Raw genomic sequence first — 15466 nt, 5'->3', positions numbered from 1 at the left:
TCTGGGCACAGCCAGGATTTCTCAGGGCACCACCAGTGCTTCTGGGCACAGCCAGACTTCCTTGGCTTCATAGGGTATAATTAGCTTACCCAGGCACAGACAGGGTTTGTCAGGGCACCATGAGTACTTCTGGGCATAGCCAGACTTCCTGGACTCAGCCAGGGCTCTCAGGGCACTGCCACTCTCACTGGGCCTCTCAGGGTACCGTGCTGGCCAGGGTTTCAAAGGGCACCACCAGTGCTTCTGGGCAGAGCCAGACTTCCTGGGCTTCTTTGGGTACCACTAGTTTTCCCAGACACAGCTAGAGTTTCTCAGGGCACTGCCACTCTCTCTGGGTCTCTCGGTACCTTGGTGGAACAACAGCGGCTCACAGTCAAGGCACTTACATATTCTTGATGGCGGCCTGTCAAGACACAAAAGCAAACATCCCCAAGTTCCGCTATATGGTGGTATGTTCCCAAGCAAACAGTCAAGCGGTCCATTAAATTAGGGATGGAAGGCAATTCTCCATAGTCCATTGTCATTCGCCAGGGCTGTCCTGGGGTTGAGGGACGAACTTGACCTCACCCACATCTCCCACGGAGGACTCAGCAAGCCTTTCCTCCTGGGACAAGTCCCGCATCCGGGCTGCCTGAGCAGGAACTTCCCGGCCACCAGGGCTGCAATGAACTTTGCTTTCTCCGGCCTATGCTGGTTGGGGAACCGTCCACGTCTTCCCACCCCTCCACCGGGGTCCAGCTCTCCGGCAGCTACTCCTCCTGGTCTTTCTGAGACTGGGTGTACATATGCACAAACTGCTCCATCGCCCTTCAGAGAGCTTTGGCCGGCACCATACCCCGCTTGCAAACGAGCTATCTCTGGGAATCAAGTTTTAAATACTTTTCCATTTTATAAATCGAAATTAATAGATTTCAGATTTAGGGAAAATTTTTTTTTTTGTCTTTTTTTTGCTTCCCCCAAGTTCTCTGCCTGTTACATGTCTGCTTTCTTAATTCAGGAAATGAATTTTCCTATTACGTTTTGCTCATACGACCCAGCAAAAGACTGGGCCAACGCCCACCAAGGTCTGAATGGAACTCAGCGCTGCCCACGAGCAATCTCTGAAACTTGCGACGCCTGGGCCTTGCACGTGAGCTCTGGGTGCCCCTGACCTTGGCCACCGGGCTTCTGTGCGCATGCACAATGACGTCAGCCTCTGACCCTTGCACCGTTGCTTGGTTACAGCCATTCTGGGCTGAGAGATTCCAAACTGCCTACCTCGCTGCTGGGATATTGTGGCGACAGGGAGTTGGTTGCTCTAGAGTCTGCTGTTGGTTGGGCTCGGGAGAAAAAAAGCGTAAGAAGTGCCGAGGAGGTTCTGAAGCCCTTAGGCTTGGCCATGAAGAAGCTTTTTGGCTTCGGGCCTCCGAAGGTCAGGTCCCGCTCGGTTTTCAGAAAGAGACCACAGAGCGGTGATGTTGGCCGGCAGCCTGAGACTGGAGATGGCATCTCCTTGGAGTCCAGGTGCCGCATCCGAGGCAGAGACCTCCAAGAAATCCACAAAGCTGCCTACAGGGGCGACGTATCAGAAGTGCAGAGGCTTCTCTCGCTCCATCCAGACAGATTGAATGACAGAGACAGGAAGAAGAGGTGAGAAGGACTGCGAGGCCAGTGGCCACGGGCGGGCCTGGAGGAGGCTGGGGGGACCTGGGAGAGGGGCTCACCCGCCCGGCTCATCCAGGTGGAGCTCAGCCCTCCTGTCACCCAGGGCTGTGCTGGGTTCCCTCGCGGGTGGGACCTTACCTGGGGGCCAGTGCCCAGGCCGACTTTGTGAGCACCAGGAACAAAATCTCAAGGACCCGTCACTCATAATTCCCCTTATAAAGCACTTTACTGACAATTTTAAAGAAATTTAACTAAATATCAATAATAGAGATGAAAAGAAGTATATACAGCATTTTAGTTTTGATGTGCACAGTTTTAGACCATATTAAATACTATAGAAAAGTGCATAATGAGAAAACGAATTCCCATAATAGAGCAACTTGTGGGCTAAAAGTTCAGCTAAACCCCAGTGTCCGTTTTACATCAGTGCACACCCAGGTATGTGTGGTGTCTATTGAGGGGCCTTAGAAGGGAAGCTTCCAGTGGCAGATGCTGTGGTCAGTCTAGGAACACTTGTTTTCTCACCGTGTGTGCTCTGCCTCTAGTTATGTTTTACATAAGCCGACTAAACTCGCAGGGTTTTAAAAGTTTTGGGCTGCACATGTAGTCTCTTTGATTGGAGTGATAAAATTAAGGATCATTTTGTATTTGGTACAGTAGACAAAGAATTGCCCTTCTAGGTGTCAACAGGCGCTCTATTGCCACAATTTCCTTACTAAGAGCTGAAAAGAGAGATAAATGATTGGAATATAGCAGAAAATGCCCAAACACCCTAATATATGTCAGATGCTAGAGCTGGATAGTGGTGACATTTCACGTTAGTAGAAAAGATGAATTCCTCGTGAATGATGGAGAAATACCTGTTAATTATTTGGGGGAAATTCGTTAGATTTTCATATCACAAAAATAAGTTCCAGATGTACTATAGATTAAAAATTATAAATATATGAAATGGGGAAAGTACCAGAAGAAAACAGAAATGCCTATTTATAGACTTTTTATGTTGGCAAAGACTTCAAAAGCAAGAGTTCAGAAGGTTGGTTGAGCAATATAAGAAATCAAAAGTCTCTGTATATCAGAAAATAATAAAAGAAAAGAAAATGTACTTCCAAATCATGTACAGCATACGTATATCAGAGAAAAAGTGTATCTTTGTTTTATAGCGAAGTCTCTGAAAACAACCAAAAAAAGCACTCGAATTTTGAATTGGACCAGGTTCTTTCTGTGTATCTTTCAGTGACCAATATTTAGTGTCCCAGGTAAAATAAAGGAATTAAAGTTGAAAGAAAAATGAAAACTTCTTTTCCATCCTCAAAGGTTGAGAAGATGAGGAGCTGTGGTATTTGTACTGCTGCTTCAAATTTAAGTTGCTTCTGACTTTTCAAACAGGCAGTTTGGTGATAAGTACCACATTTAAAAATGTATATTCCCTTTACCCATCAATTCCAAGTACTAAAATATCTTTATGAAATAATTAGATAAATCACATACAATTTGTTTTTCTCAGCACTGCTTACAATATCAATGTATTGTGAAGAACTCACATCAACGGATTTCGTAAATAAATTGCAGTGCATCCGTAGGATGGAATTACCTGAGACAGTTGAAGGTGGTATGGAAAATACGTACATGTGTACGTGCAAAGATGTACTTTGGTAGATCGGAAAAGGAGAAAAGCATTCCTTTGATTATACACACACACAGACTGTGATGTTATTTTAGCCAAAAATATGTGCAAACTTGATATCTGAGTATTTGTACTGTGACATTTTCCTTTTTAAAAAATCTGATGTCTACACTGAACATATACAGAAATTCTAGTAACAGTTTATTATTAATAAAGTAATCCCAGGTAATATTTCATTATTCCCAGAAATAAGAATCTTGTAAACAACTAAAATAGATTAAAACAATGTCTGTTTTCTACATTTTATTTTTATTTTTTTAACGATTGGTATTTTCTGGCAACTTTTAGCCTCTTCAGAAGTAAAGGCAGTCTTTTTATCTGTGCCTGTAGAAGTTCATATATGTATATTTGTAAATACACTTACGTTTTTTTTTTTTTATTATATAGAGCTTCATTACCTATAATATTAAATAATTTTTGATTAATCATTTTGGTTCTGTCTTTATGGAAATCAACAATAGCACATATAAGTGATCATTACTATTGCAGAAGTACCGCTTTACTATAAAAATTGTGTTTAAAAATATTGAACTCTCCAGCTCTAGTTATCCATTCTTCCAATCCATTCACTCATCAAATATACCCTGAATAACTGTTACGCAGCAGACACAGTCTACTCAGGACTCTCAGAATCTGTCTCTCAGGCCCTTTTCATCCTTAAAAACTTTATCTTGCCTAGAAGGAGCAAAATAAAAAATTGTAAATGGAAGTATTAGTACCTAATCTCAATTGAAGCTTTTCCTCCCTCATTTCAAACAAAAGGATTTCTACAGTTAGGACATTGTGAACAGTGACTAAACTTGCTGTTTAGCTAGTGTACAATAGTATTAAATATGAATATTGATCATTGGAAATCATCCGATTTTCATATAATCTATGAATCTAAACAGTCAATGAAATGAGCCATCCCTAGTCACTTGAATCCTGAGTCTCCTTTGGCTTCAAGTTTCTTGAAAATCAAAACAAGAATTACTTTGTGATTTTAGTCCTCTTTCCCCATGAGGTTCTTAAGAATGAACATTTACTTAGATGCCAACTTATGACGAGAACTGTGGAAGGTCTGGTGTGTTTCCATTATTTCACTTCACGTCGGGCACCACGGGAGGTAGGATGCCCGTTCTCGTAAGTACCAGTAAGAAATTATTTAAATGCTGCCAACTATACTTTCAAGGCGTTCTGAACTATACATTACCTTCCAGGGTGAGAGGTGTTAAAATATGAAAAAAGAAGCATCTTAGAACCAGTGCAGTGCAGTGTTCTTTCTTACTCCTTAAAATATGGCTGCAAAGTGGGTAGAATGATATCATTTTACTTAATTGAAATGTTGTCTTGTAAAGTAGTAGTGATGGTAATAGTTCTGATAATATTACCAAACAGTTATTGAGCTGTGTGTTTTGTGCTAGGAAGCTAAGTAAACACTTTGCATAGATTCCCATTTAAGCCAACAACAGTGTCCTGTGATGTTAACTACTGTTTTTATGCCCCTTTTGTTGATGAGGAAAGGGAGGCACACAAAGGCTAAGGGACAGCTAATAAGTGGTAGTTCAATTAGGAGCAAACCCGAGTTGAGCTGATTCCCCACGTCATGCTCTCTGTAGTCACACAGGCTGCTCTTTCATTAGTGTGGCGAGTAACAAGAGCTCGTGAATATTGTCCTTTGTGCAGAAGAAAACTCCATGTTGGGTTTGAAGGCATTGGAGTAGTGCGTCATGTTTACAATTGCGTGCAGAACTGCATGTTTGAGACAGTGCCCTGTAATGTCCTAAATGTCCTCTCACCCTTACAGGACTGCTCTCCATTTGGCCTGCGCCTTTGGCCATCCGGAAGTGGTGACTCTTCTAGCAGAGAAAAAATGCCAGATGAATATCGGTGACAACAAAAACAGGACGGCTCTAATGAAGGTATGTGGTAGCCTGCTCTGTCAACAGGAGATGGATTTGATTTCAGTATTTAGAATAAGAATGAATGTATCTTAATTAACTATAACAAATGGTGGAAACTTGTGGAATGCTTACTTTGAATTCCCCAAATTTACCGTTTATTTAATGACGTAATCCTGACAGGCCGTGGAGTGCCAGGAAGAGCAGTGTGCAACAATCCTACTAAAACATGGAGCGGACCCAAATATGAAGGACTTCCGTAGCAACACGGCTCTCCACTACGCGGCCATGGGGCACAACACTGCGATAGCTGAACAGCTGCTACAATACCAGGCAGATATGGAAGCAACCAATGAGGTATAGATCCACAGACTGTATTTACACAATACTTGTAATACATGTGTTTCAGCCACAAGCATTTTATTTCTAGTCGATATATACTGCATGCTGTACATCGGGCCCTGTCGCCATAGAATCAAGTCCAAAGCCAAGTCAGGCAGGGGAAATGGGGTGCCCACAGAAAGGGCCCAGCTCTGTCCTGTAACAGTCCTGTTACTGCATAGGAGTGGGTGCCAGGATCAGAGCCCACCAAGGACTGAAGGCCTGGGGGGAAGGGAAGTATGTGGGGGTGGCTGCTGCAGGGCAGGGCCTAGGAGATGGGTGCTCCTGGGGGTGGGTGGGTGGAGGAGTGGAACCTGGGTCCCGCTGGGGAGCTGGGGGTGTGCAGGTGGGGAGGGGAAGCAGCAGGACACAGGCCCTGAGCAGCCCAGGCCTCGGGGGTTCTGAAGATTGGGGCAAGAGGGCCAGTCACGTCTGGACATCCAGCAAGGGCATGCGCCTGTGCTCGTAGCCACTCTGCCAGCCACGGCCCCCTTGGGGTCTCCACCCCGGAGTGGGGCTCCTGCTCAGCCTCGTGGAGACGCTGGGCGGGTTGTAGGTGTACAGAGGGAGCAGGTGATGGGGACGCGTTCACCCCTTTTTGTTCCTGGACATACATCACGTCTGGCCACTGCCACCCGGCAGGAACGCCCTTGGTTGACACAGGAAGAGTCAATTTTACATCTTTGGAAGCTCAAGCGTTCCCTGAATGCAAACAGTTGGAACTTAATTTTCTGAAATTTCACTTTACATGATGATACCTCTAAAGTAGCAGTAGAGGGTACAGCTCTCCTTTATGCACTTACGACAAATTAGTTGTGAAAACACAACTGGTTACAGGCAACACTTCCTTTTTTAAGTGTTTTTTTCACGTTCGAGTTGTTTTCCAATTAAGGCAAAACAATGCAGGAAAGCAAAATTTGTCTTTGAAATCGGCATTACCTTAAAACTCCAACAAGCAAAGGCATTTTACAATGTCATAGAAATCTTCCTGCTGTTGACAAGTTGCTATTTATAAACAAGTGATTTATATAAAGCGATTTAGCTCTCATTGGCCAAAGCCTAAGAGGGAAAAAGGAAATGGAAAGGAAATAACTGTCCGAAATATGCAGGGCAATTTGGAAATTTGACTTTTGAGGGGAAATAACAAGAAGAGGTTTTTCAAAAACTCATGGACATAGACAACTGTACAATATTTACCGGAGGGTAAAGGGGGGAGGGGTCGGAAGAAGAGAGAAAAGGGGGTCAAATATATGGTGATGGAAGGAGAACTGACTCTGATAGTGAACACACAGTACAATACACAGATGATGTATTATAGAAATGACACTTGCAACCAACATAATTTTACTAACCAATGTCACCCCAATTAATTTAATTAATAAAATGAGGTTGTTGTTTTTTATTTTAGTTTTCCTTCAGTTTATATGCTCAGTCAAGGTCCTCTTAAGTGTTGGGGGATAACAATCCTTACTTTGGGAGAGAGAGTCAGTGAGTTGTAAACTTCCCTGAGACCACAACGAGGAAGGCTCCGAATCCACCAGATTGCAGTGAACAGGTGGCAATTAAGTGGGAAACGAGGGAAGGGCAGATAATTAAGTGACGTATCATCCTGTTCTGGCAGGAAGAGCCTCCTCGGTAAGAGTCTAAACTCTGCTGTGAAGTCTAGACGTCCCATGAGAAGTAAGGAGTTTAGCAATAAGGAAATCAAGTTGCATTTTGAGTTTATTAATCCCGTTGCCACTCCTACCCAGGAAATTAAGTGTGGTTTTCATAAGTGACATGCCTCTTCCACTTTTATTTGGCCTAATCCTCAATGTCAGAGGAAATTGGCGACATAGGCGAGAGAAGAGACCGAAGTGATCGTCTACTGGACGAGTTCTCGGCTAGACTTGTGCTGGCGAACCACACCCACCCTAGGAACTTTCAAAACATTTACAGCCACTTACAAGCTAGGCTCTTCCCTGAAGGTTTTGACTGAGTAAAGCTAATAAGGCCTGGACATGTGTCATTTAGAAAGACTTCCCTGAGATTCTGATACAACTCTTGGTTAAGAACTACTAGTGCAGCATATCAAATCGCAGATCTCAAATACTTAAGAAATCTCTGGAAGAGGTGGTATATGAGAGGTGATTTTCCTTCGGCTCTCTCCTTCCCAACACTCTTCGCCTGACTTTTGAACTGTCTGTACCTCTGGGCTCGAGAAGTGGAAGGAAATATCAATGGCAGTATCTACTGGCTTAAAGAAGAACACGTTTTCCCTTTCAGCCATCAGTCATTCACTGGTGCTCAGGGATTCTTGAGAAATTTGCTGATGGGTGGTCCCCTGATGCGTTGAATCGGGCCCTTTAAGAATTTTGCATGTTTGTTTGTGCTCAGGTTGTGAGATCAACAAATGCTTACTGCAAGCAGGGTTTTCCTGCAGTAATAGGAAATTGTGAACCTACTTTTTTGCCTGTTGTTCTGTAAATCTCCAGTTTTCTTTGTTTTTTAATTAAATTTGTTGGGATGACAATGGTTATTGTATTTAAATAGGTTTCAAGTGTACATTTTTATAATGCGTCATCTATATGTCATATTATGTGTTCACCACCCAGAGTCAGTTCTCCTGCCTTCACCATATATTTGACTCTACTACTATCCCCGAACCCTCCTCTACTATCCACTGTCCCACCTCACCCTCTGGTAACCACGAAACTGTTGTCTGTGTCTATGAGTTTTGGTTCTTTGTCTTGTTCATCTGTTGCTTTCAGTTTCATATCTCACATATGAGTGAAATCATATGGTCCCGACTTTTTTTTGTCTCATTTATGTCACATAGCATAATAATCTCATGATCTATCTGATCTGTGTTGCCCCAAATGGCAGCATTTCATTTTTCCATGGTAGAGTAATATTCCATTGTGTATACATACTACATCTTCTTTATCCAGTCATCTGTTGAAGGACAGTTCGGTTGTTTCCATTCCTTGGCCACCGTAAATGATGCTGCAATGATCCAAAGTGTGTGATAAACTCTCTCAGTATGTCTGTGACATTCATACAACCGTGGCATAATCACGATGGTAGGTTTAAAGATCAAATCCCATGAAGTTAGTACTAATACAGATGGGAAGTGTTACTAATGTAGTGTCAGGAGTCCTATAGTGTAATTATCCATTGGATTAACAATCTATAAAAAGTAAATAAAAATAGATAGTGCTTTGAATAAGAGTTGGAAAAATTCTTGAAGTGGGTATGAGTCTCAGTGACACTTGTATTGCATGTTGGGGCCCCATTTTTTAATGAAGCATATGATACTAAAAACCGGAAAGATTTTACGTGCAAATATTCGCATTAGACACAAGCATTTGGAAACAGCAAATATGAAATGCCAAATGGCTATAGACTAATTGTGGCTCCTAGATATTTACTTTCCCTACGTATGTTGAGTCAACATGGAAAGTTTTGGAGACTCATGAAGAAATAAGGATGTCAAGCTTCTCTTAAAGAATCCAGCCTGGTCCCCTTGACTCCCGACTACAGTTGGGTGTCCTGTGGCGAGGCTGTGCCTCTTTATGAGACATGTGTTCTCTAGTGTGCTGCTGTCCCCACCGGGGTTCTTCACTTATTTGGGTCACCTTCTTTGCCTCCGGAAGCACTGGAGTGTGCGATTCCTCTTTTACAGAATATTTTGATAAACATTTCAAGATTTTCAAGACATTCTATATTGGTTTATTATATGTATTTTATATTAATCTCCTTAGAATGATAGTGAGTTTTTCAAGCTGGAATTCCTAAGTTGTTTTTCTTTAAAAAAATAAAAATAAATTAAAAAGACCGTCTTTTTCATTATACGTCCTATAAATAATCATACCCATTGCAATGTCTTTAAGTCTTATGGGTATAATTGTAGATGTTACGCATATTCCAGACAGTATTCCACCTTCCTCCTCAACATAGTTCCTTAAACATGCAAGTGGTTTAGTCGCTTTCGTTATGCTAAAAATAATCCATGTAGATCAGTATTAAAACGTTAACTGAGAAGCCATGATATTTTATTTCTGATTTATATTTTGCGTGAGTTATACAATAATTTTAAATAGAAATTAAACTAGAACCAAAATAAAAACAGATTTTTTCAAAAAGTAGGTAGGCATTGGGGTCCCAAGATTATCATTGTAACTGAAATGCAATTTCATATTGAGTTTATCAACAGCTAAGATAAAAACTTATTGTCTCACAATTGGAGAAAACCCATGGACCATTTAGTGATAAGCAATCAAAGATCATTTGAAGCCTAACTCTTTTTAATTTAGAATCCATTTCCTTAGTGACCCTTTTGGAGCAGGAGAGCCTGAAGTTGACATTTGGGATACTGAGAACACTGATAGAAGAGAAGCAAGCAAGTTTGTATAAGCTGCAGAAAACCTTCACCTCTGTTGGAAAACTCTCCAAATTGTATCCCTAATATTCTATGATGTTTCAGACGTTAACGTTTGCCACAGAAAAGTATTGTCAGATCGGGATTAAGCAGCCTGAAACACTTCTTTAGTAATGGGCATATAGAGCACAGTTTTATAATACTTCTCAAACACAGGTGATCTTTCTGGAATCTTCCTACTGGGGCACAGTAAATGATTTCTGGTAAAGTACATATTCTTTGGAATACAATGTAACAAACACTACCCCAGAAATAGTTATTTAGGTTATCAATTCAATAAAACGACTTAAAGCATTTGTGTCTATGTTTTCGAGCTTGGAGATACAGGGGTGAAGAATAGCCCCTGCCCTCAGAAAGCTCCGGGTTCAGACGGGGAACGATAAAATAACTGCAGTCTAGTGTGATAGAGACTGTGATAGGAGCACAGATTCTTGGAACCAGGACTGTCAGTGTTTGAAGGGAGCTCTGGAGAGTGAGGTGAAGTTCATCTGTTGGAGAGGAAGGAGGAGGGTATTTTAAAGGGAAGAGCCGCAGATGACAGCACAGAGGGCTACTTTGTATTTACTTTCTCTAGTGTATGTTCAAGTTTAGAGGATCTTTTATGAGTTTTCAAATTCAATTTAGAACTATGTAGTTTTTTAAACTATAAATTGTTTTCTCTGTTTTACAGTTTGATTTTACACCACTTTTAGTTGCTGTGCATAAGAACAGCCAGAAAATGGTGGAATTTTTACTCGAGAGACATGCAAACATCCATGCAGTTGATAAGTGGAAAAGGTACAGTTGTTTGTTCTTTTTTAAAAAAACTTAGTATTGTTTTAGAGTGGTAACAGTCACTCAAGTCACAAAGATTAAATTAACAAGAAGACAATTATTCCATAATTACAAAGTTATAAATATCAGCACGTCATCATTTAGGAAGAAAAGCAATTATTCTGACTGGTGAACAGAAGAAGCATATCCTGCAGGATTCATATTCATTTATGATATCGACTGATGTCATTTGTCATTGTAGTTTTTGGTCACGTGGTATTATATTAGCTAAAGGGTTTTCACAGTAATGTTACTAGTTTTGTATAGTATGGACTCTAAGTTAGTTTCTGATGCAATATTAGATTTAGTCTCTCTGACATTTTTTTTAACCTCTACTGTGTATTCAGTTTTCATTAAAAGATACACATTAAATGTAAATAGGAGTTGATTTGTTGTTCGGATGACTCTGCTTTACATTGTTTTCTTCAAGGAATAGTGATGTTGTAGGGTTTTCCCTAAGCGACTGTGAATTACTACTACCAGACAGTCCTCAGTTTTTATCCTTCTTCATTTCTAGTCTATTTTGATGTTGTTTGTTTTCTATTTTTAATTGGTATTTAACCGAATAAACTTTTTCTTTAATGAAGACAAGCCATGGATGGGTGATAAGAAAAGAGGTGGGCTTTCAGTTCATTCAGGACTGGGTTCAATGCTCAGCTTCCCTACGTGTCACGTGTGTGACCATAGGAACGTTACTGTCATCACCACACATGTTTCCCGATGTGGAAACGAGGGAAATAATATCTCCTTCAAGGATGGTCGTGGGTCATGACCTGGCATGTGATTCAGTGCCCGGCACATGCTATGAGCACCATTAACTGAACGATGACAAAATTACTAGAATTATTACTAATATTATTGTTTTGAGCCTGCCAAGTAGCTTTAACTTACCTGACTTCTGGCTGACTTTGGATGCACCATATATAAGACTAGGAAGAAACAGGAATTCTTGATTGAAATCTTCACCTACTTCAGATAAGTGACCTCAGCAGAGTTACTTGTCTATTAAAGAACTTTAAATTAGCAACTTCTAGGTGGTACCTAAGTGGGGCAAGAGGCTTTTTTGTTTGTGTGTTCTTTTGTTCCTTGATTGTAGCCTTGGACGTAATTTAAAAGATGAACACTTAAGCGTGTAAATGGTCGATTCTATACAGACAAGCAATATATTGAACTCGGTAAAGACTATCACTGGTGCTGTTTACATAACTTAAAGTTCCTAAGGGTGAAGTGATCTCTCTGTTATTTCAGAACGGCCCTCATACTTGCTGTAAAGTATGCATCCTCAAATACAGTCGTGCTTCTGCTTCAGGCAGGTGTTGATGTCTTTGCTCGAGATTGCATTGGATGGACTGCAGAAGACCATGGGATTATTAGAGGTTTTGAGGCGTAAGTGTTTACATTGAAATGCTAGTTATCACCAAACTGAGCTTCAAAACACTTTAACTGTTACTTCTTAGGTAACAGGTGAGACTTCATAACTGGGCTCAGGCAGTGGGGGAATGGCAGTGAGTTAGTAGACATCCTCAGCCAGAAACCAAACAACCGGTCAGACGTGTAAGACGTAGCAAAGGGACAGATTCCTTATCACACAACTTTGAAGACCTTTATCTTTAGGGATCCCAACGTTCTCCATTTCATCCCAAGCATAACCCCTGTGTGTCAGGTACCAATAATGTTTCTTCTCTGACTTTTCCAACTAGTTATTTGGGGGTGTAAGATGTACAGTTTAGCAGGAAATTCTCTACTTTATGGAGGCTATCGGCTGTGCTCCCCCTTGAATTTTTCAAGAAGCCAAAGTGTTCCCTAAGGCCAAGGGGGACCATCCTCTTTCACAAGTCAGATGGAGAGGGAAGGAAGGTCATTCTGGTCATTCATTGGCTTCCATTGATTGTGTTGCTGCACGGTTGCTATAGAAACGGGTCCTGTGGTCATGACTACCTGTGCTCCCAGGTGCCCTTGCTGATCCCGAGTCCTCGGTGTTCATGGTTTCCCACACTTGGAATTCCAAGTGATGATATTTTTTACTCGACACACATGGGCTTGCTTACATTCTCAGCCCCTATTCCAGAGCACCAGCACCCTGTCGCGGGAGCTTGGACTTCTAGCTTTAGCCACACACACCCTTCCCCAACACTGAAAACCTATGCGGGGCCCACATCTCAGCCCAGACCTCGTGATGACTTACCCTCTTGAGTGTCTTGTTGTGTCCTCTGCTAGCACATGTTAGTTGGAACGTTCTGAGCTGTCAGAGAGGTGCCAGTAATGCTGCAGGAAAAGATCAGACTTTCCTTTCTCCTTTGTTACCAGATCTGTACCCCAAGGCCACTTGCTGTCCCATGGAGTATCTTTCCTTAGGTCCTGGAAGGTCCCATAACGCCTTTCCCAGAGTACAGGCACTAACTTGCCTGCGATTCCTTAGTTAAGATGAGGCTCAGTGATCTGTTTTCCAAAATAATGAAAATCTCTCAAGTGACTTGACTCTGCCTCAGGTTTCAGAATATTTAAAGTTGTGCCTGACATGGAAGCCAGTACACAGAAAGCTCTGGATCTAAAGGAGGTTACTTGGTGTTAGAATAGCTGCACCCCTTCCATGCCTCATGAGTGTGCATGTGTTATATCTTCCAAGTCAACTGCGGATGACTAGGAAGGTTGGAAAGTTCTGATAGTTCAGAGTTTCAGGAGGTAAACATGAGACAGAAGTAGTCCAAGCCAGATCTAGGCTTCTATAAGTTTTCTGCCACTGGTGTGATTAGCTACGATAATAGGGGGCAATTATGTTATCTGACTTATTGAGGGAAAATATTTCTAAATGCATTTAATTACAAATTATATAATAGCTGAGATGTACTGAATTACAAACCACAAAGAAAGAGTAGCTAATAACCAAAATTGAAAACATTTTCTGTAAACTGCAACATTTGAATGTTAGCTAGAACGTATGAAAAGCACACATTAGGTTTATTTGGAATTGCAAAATAATGTCAAATCTAAAGCTCAAAAAAACTTATTCCATTGGCTTACCATTTTGCTGTATTATCTGTTTGATCCTCTGACAACCTGTACAATAAGGCAGTGAGATGCTTGGTTTGTAGAGAGAACTCTGAGCCAAACAGCAGTGACGTCTCCGAAAATGGATCTTGTGGACTATGGAACTAGGATTTCTGAGTTCACGACACTTGCCCCTGCTAACTCTAACTAACTGACTGAGCTATACTGCCCGCAACATGACTGGTTCACCTTGCTGTTTTGTCTTCTTTAATCACATGCTTAAGAAAAATTTTGTACAACTTACCGTTTTTTTGTGTGTTTTTTTAACTTAAATTTGTAGGGGTCACAATGATTAGCAAAATTACATAGGTTTCAAATGTACAATTCTTTAATATATTTTCTATACATCACATTGTGTTTTGACCGCCCAGAGTCAGTTCTCCTTCTGTCACCATGTATTTGACCCCCTTTACCCTTTTCTACTATCCTCTCTTCCCCTTACTCTCACAACCACTGAACTGTTGTCTATGTCTATGAGTTTTTGTTTATTTGTTTGCCTTTAGAACTTACAAAAGTGAAGTGTATGGGATAATTCAAGTTTTTATATTAACTCAGACATTACCTGAAATACTCTAAGAAATCCATGTTTTGATAAATGTTTTCGTGTCAGTATTAAGACAGTAATATTATCACCTCTTTTATACATAGCAACGCCAAACTAATTTCTGATTTTAAAAGAGAAACATGCAAAAAGTCTTCTGACAAGAACAGTCGAGGTAAGACTCCTAATGGTGAAGTATTCTTTGTGGTCCTACCAGACATACAGTAAGACTAAGAAAGTTTTGCTATTGAAAGAGCTGATAAAAAATGTGTATATTGCATGTATATTTTTTCTTTCTTAGTTAATGTTTTTCTTAATAGTCTAGCATTCAGAATTATTATAAAAGTTAATTGTAGGTAATTTAAAATCTGAGAGAGTATTGTGTGAAAAGAAACTCATTGATCTAGTCATGACCTCTACAATTCCATATGATATTTGTGTCAATAAGAAAAACGATTTTTAAGTTACTATGTTGTATGTTTCTTGTATCATCACCTTGCAACAAGTTGGACTTGTTGTAAACATGAAAATTTGTTTAAATTTTCCAGCAAATGGATTACATGTAGTGAATGAATTCTTGTCACTACATAGTGGTTTGTCTCACCGTAATGTAACTCACACTGGGAGCTCCACAATACCTTCCTAGTCCCATAAACAAAGGGCAAACAATAAGAACTGCAAAACTTAGCCAGTGTGAAGGAATGGCAGTGAGACTGTTTTTGAAAGGTATCTCCTATTACAAGTCAGTAAAGCTGTGCCTTGTTGAGAAGCATGGTGGTTATTTTCCATGTGGATATGCCACCAAGGTCTCACTATTATCACCTTTTTTCCTCATAAGTCAAAACAGAGTGAGACGTGTTGACCTCATTAGAAGAAGATGTTTTCTTCTGTTAGTTGGATAGTTGCCATGACAGTGTAATTTCTCTAGAACAAGATGCTCCGTAGCCATTAGTCAAAAGATAATCATAATAAATGTTCCCATAGCCTAACTTAGGACTCTAACAATTATAATAAAAGTACAGAAAAGTTTCACAATGACAAAAACGCTATTT

At 40.7% G+C, this 15466-nt stretch overlaps 1 protein-coding gene across 1 annotated transcript in view; it reads left to right on the top strand.

Annotated features, from left to right (window-relative positions):
* The first annotated feature begins 1249 nt into the window (after positions 1-1249).
* Positions 1250-15466, top strand: part of LOC109440080 (ankyrin repeat domain-containing protein 26-like) — a 97475-nt gene continuing 83258 nt past the window's right edge. Inside the window, exons 1-6 of the mRNA XM_088788973.1 lie at positions 1250-1629; positions 5118-5232; positions 5395-5568; positions 10683-10789; positions 12074-12211; positions 14522-14589. Coding sequence (XP_088645099.1) covers positions 1379-1629; positions 5118-5232; positions 5395-5568; positions 10683-10789; positions 12074-12211; positions 14522-14589 — 853 coding nt within the window. The 5' untranslated portion in view covers positions 1250-1378. The remainder of the gene's footprint in view (positions 1630-5117; positions 5233-5394; positions 5569-10682; positions 10790-12073; positions 12212-14521; positions 14590-15466) is intronic.

Source organism: Rhinolophus sinicus, chromosome 12 (genome assembly GCF_057876585.1).
Source record: "Rhinolophus sinicus isolate RSI-liver-muscle chromosome 12, RSI-T2T, whole genome shotgun sequence".
NCBI lineage: Eukaryota > Metazoa > Chordata > Mammalia > Chiroptera > Rhinolophidae > Rhinolophus > Rhinolophus sinicus.
The sequence above is the reverse complement of the archived record's forward strand: the minus strand, read 5'-3'. Positions and strand labels throughout refer to the sequence as shown.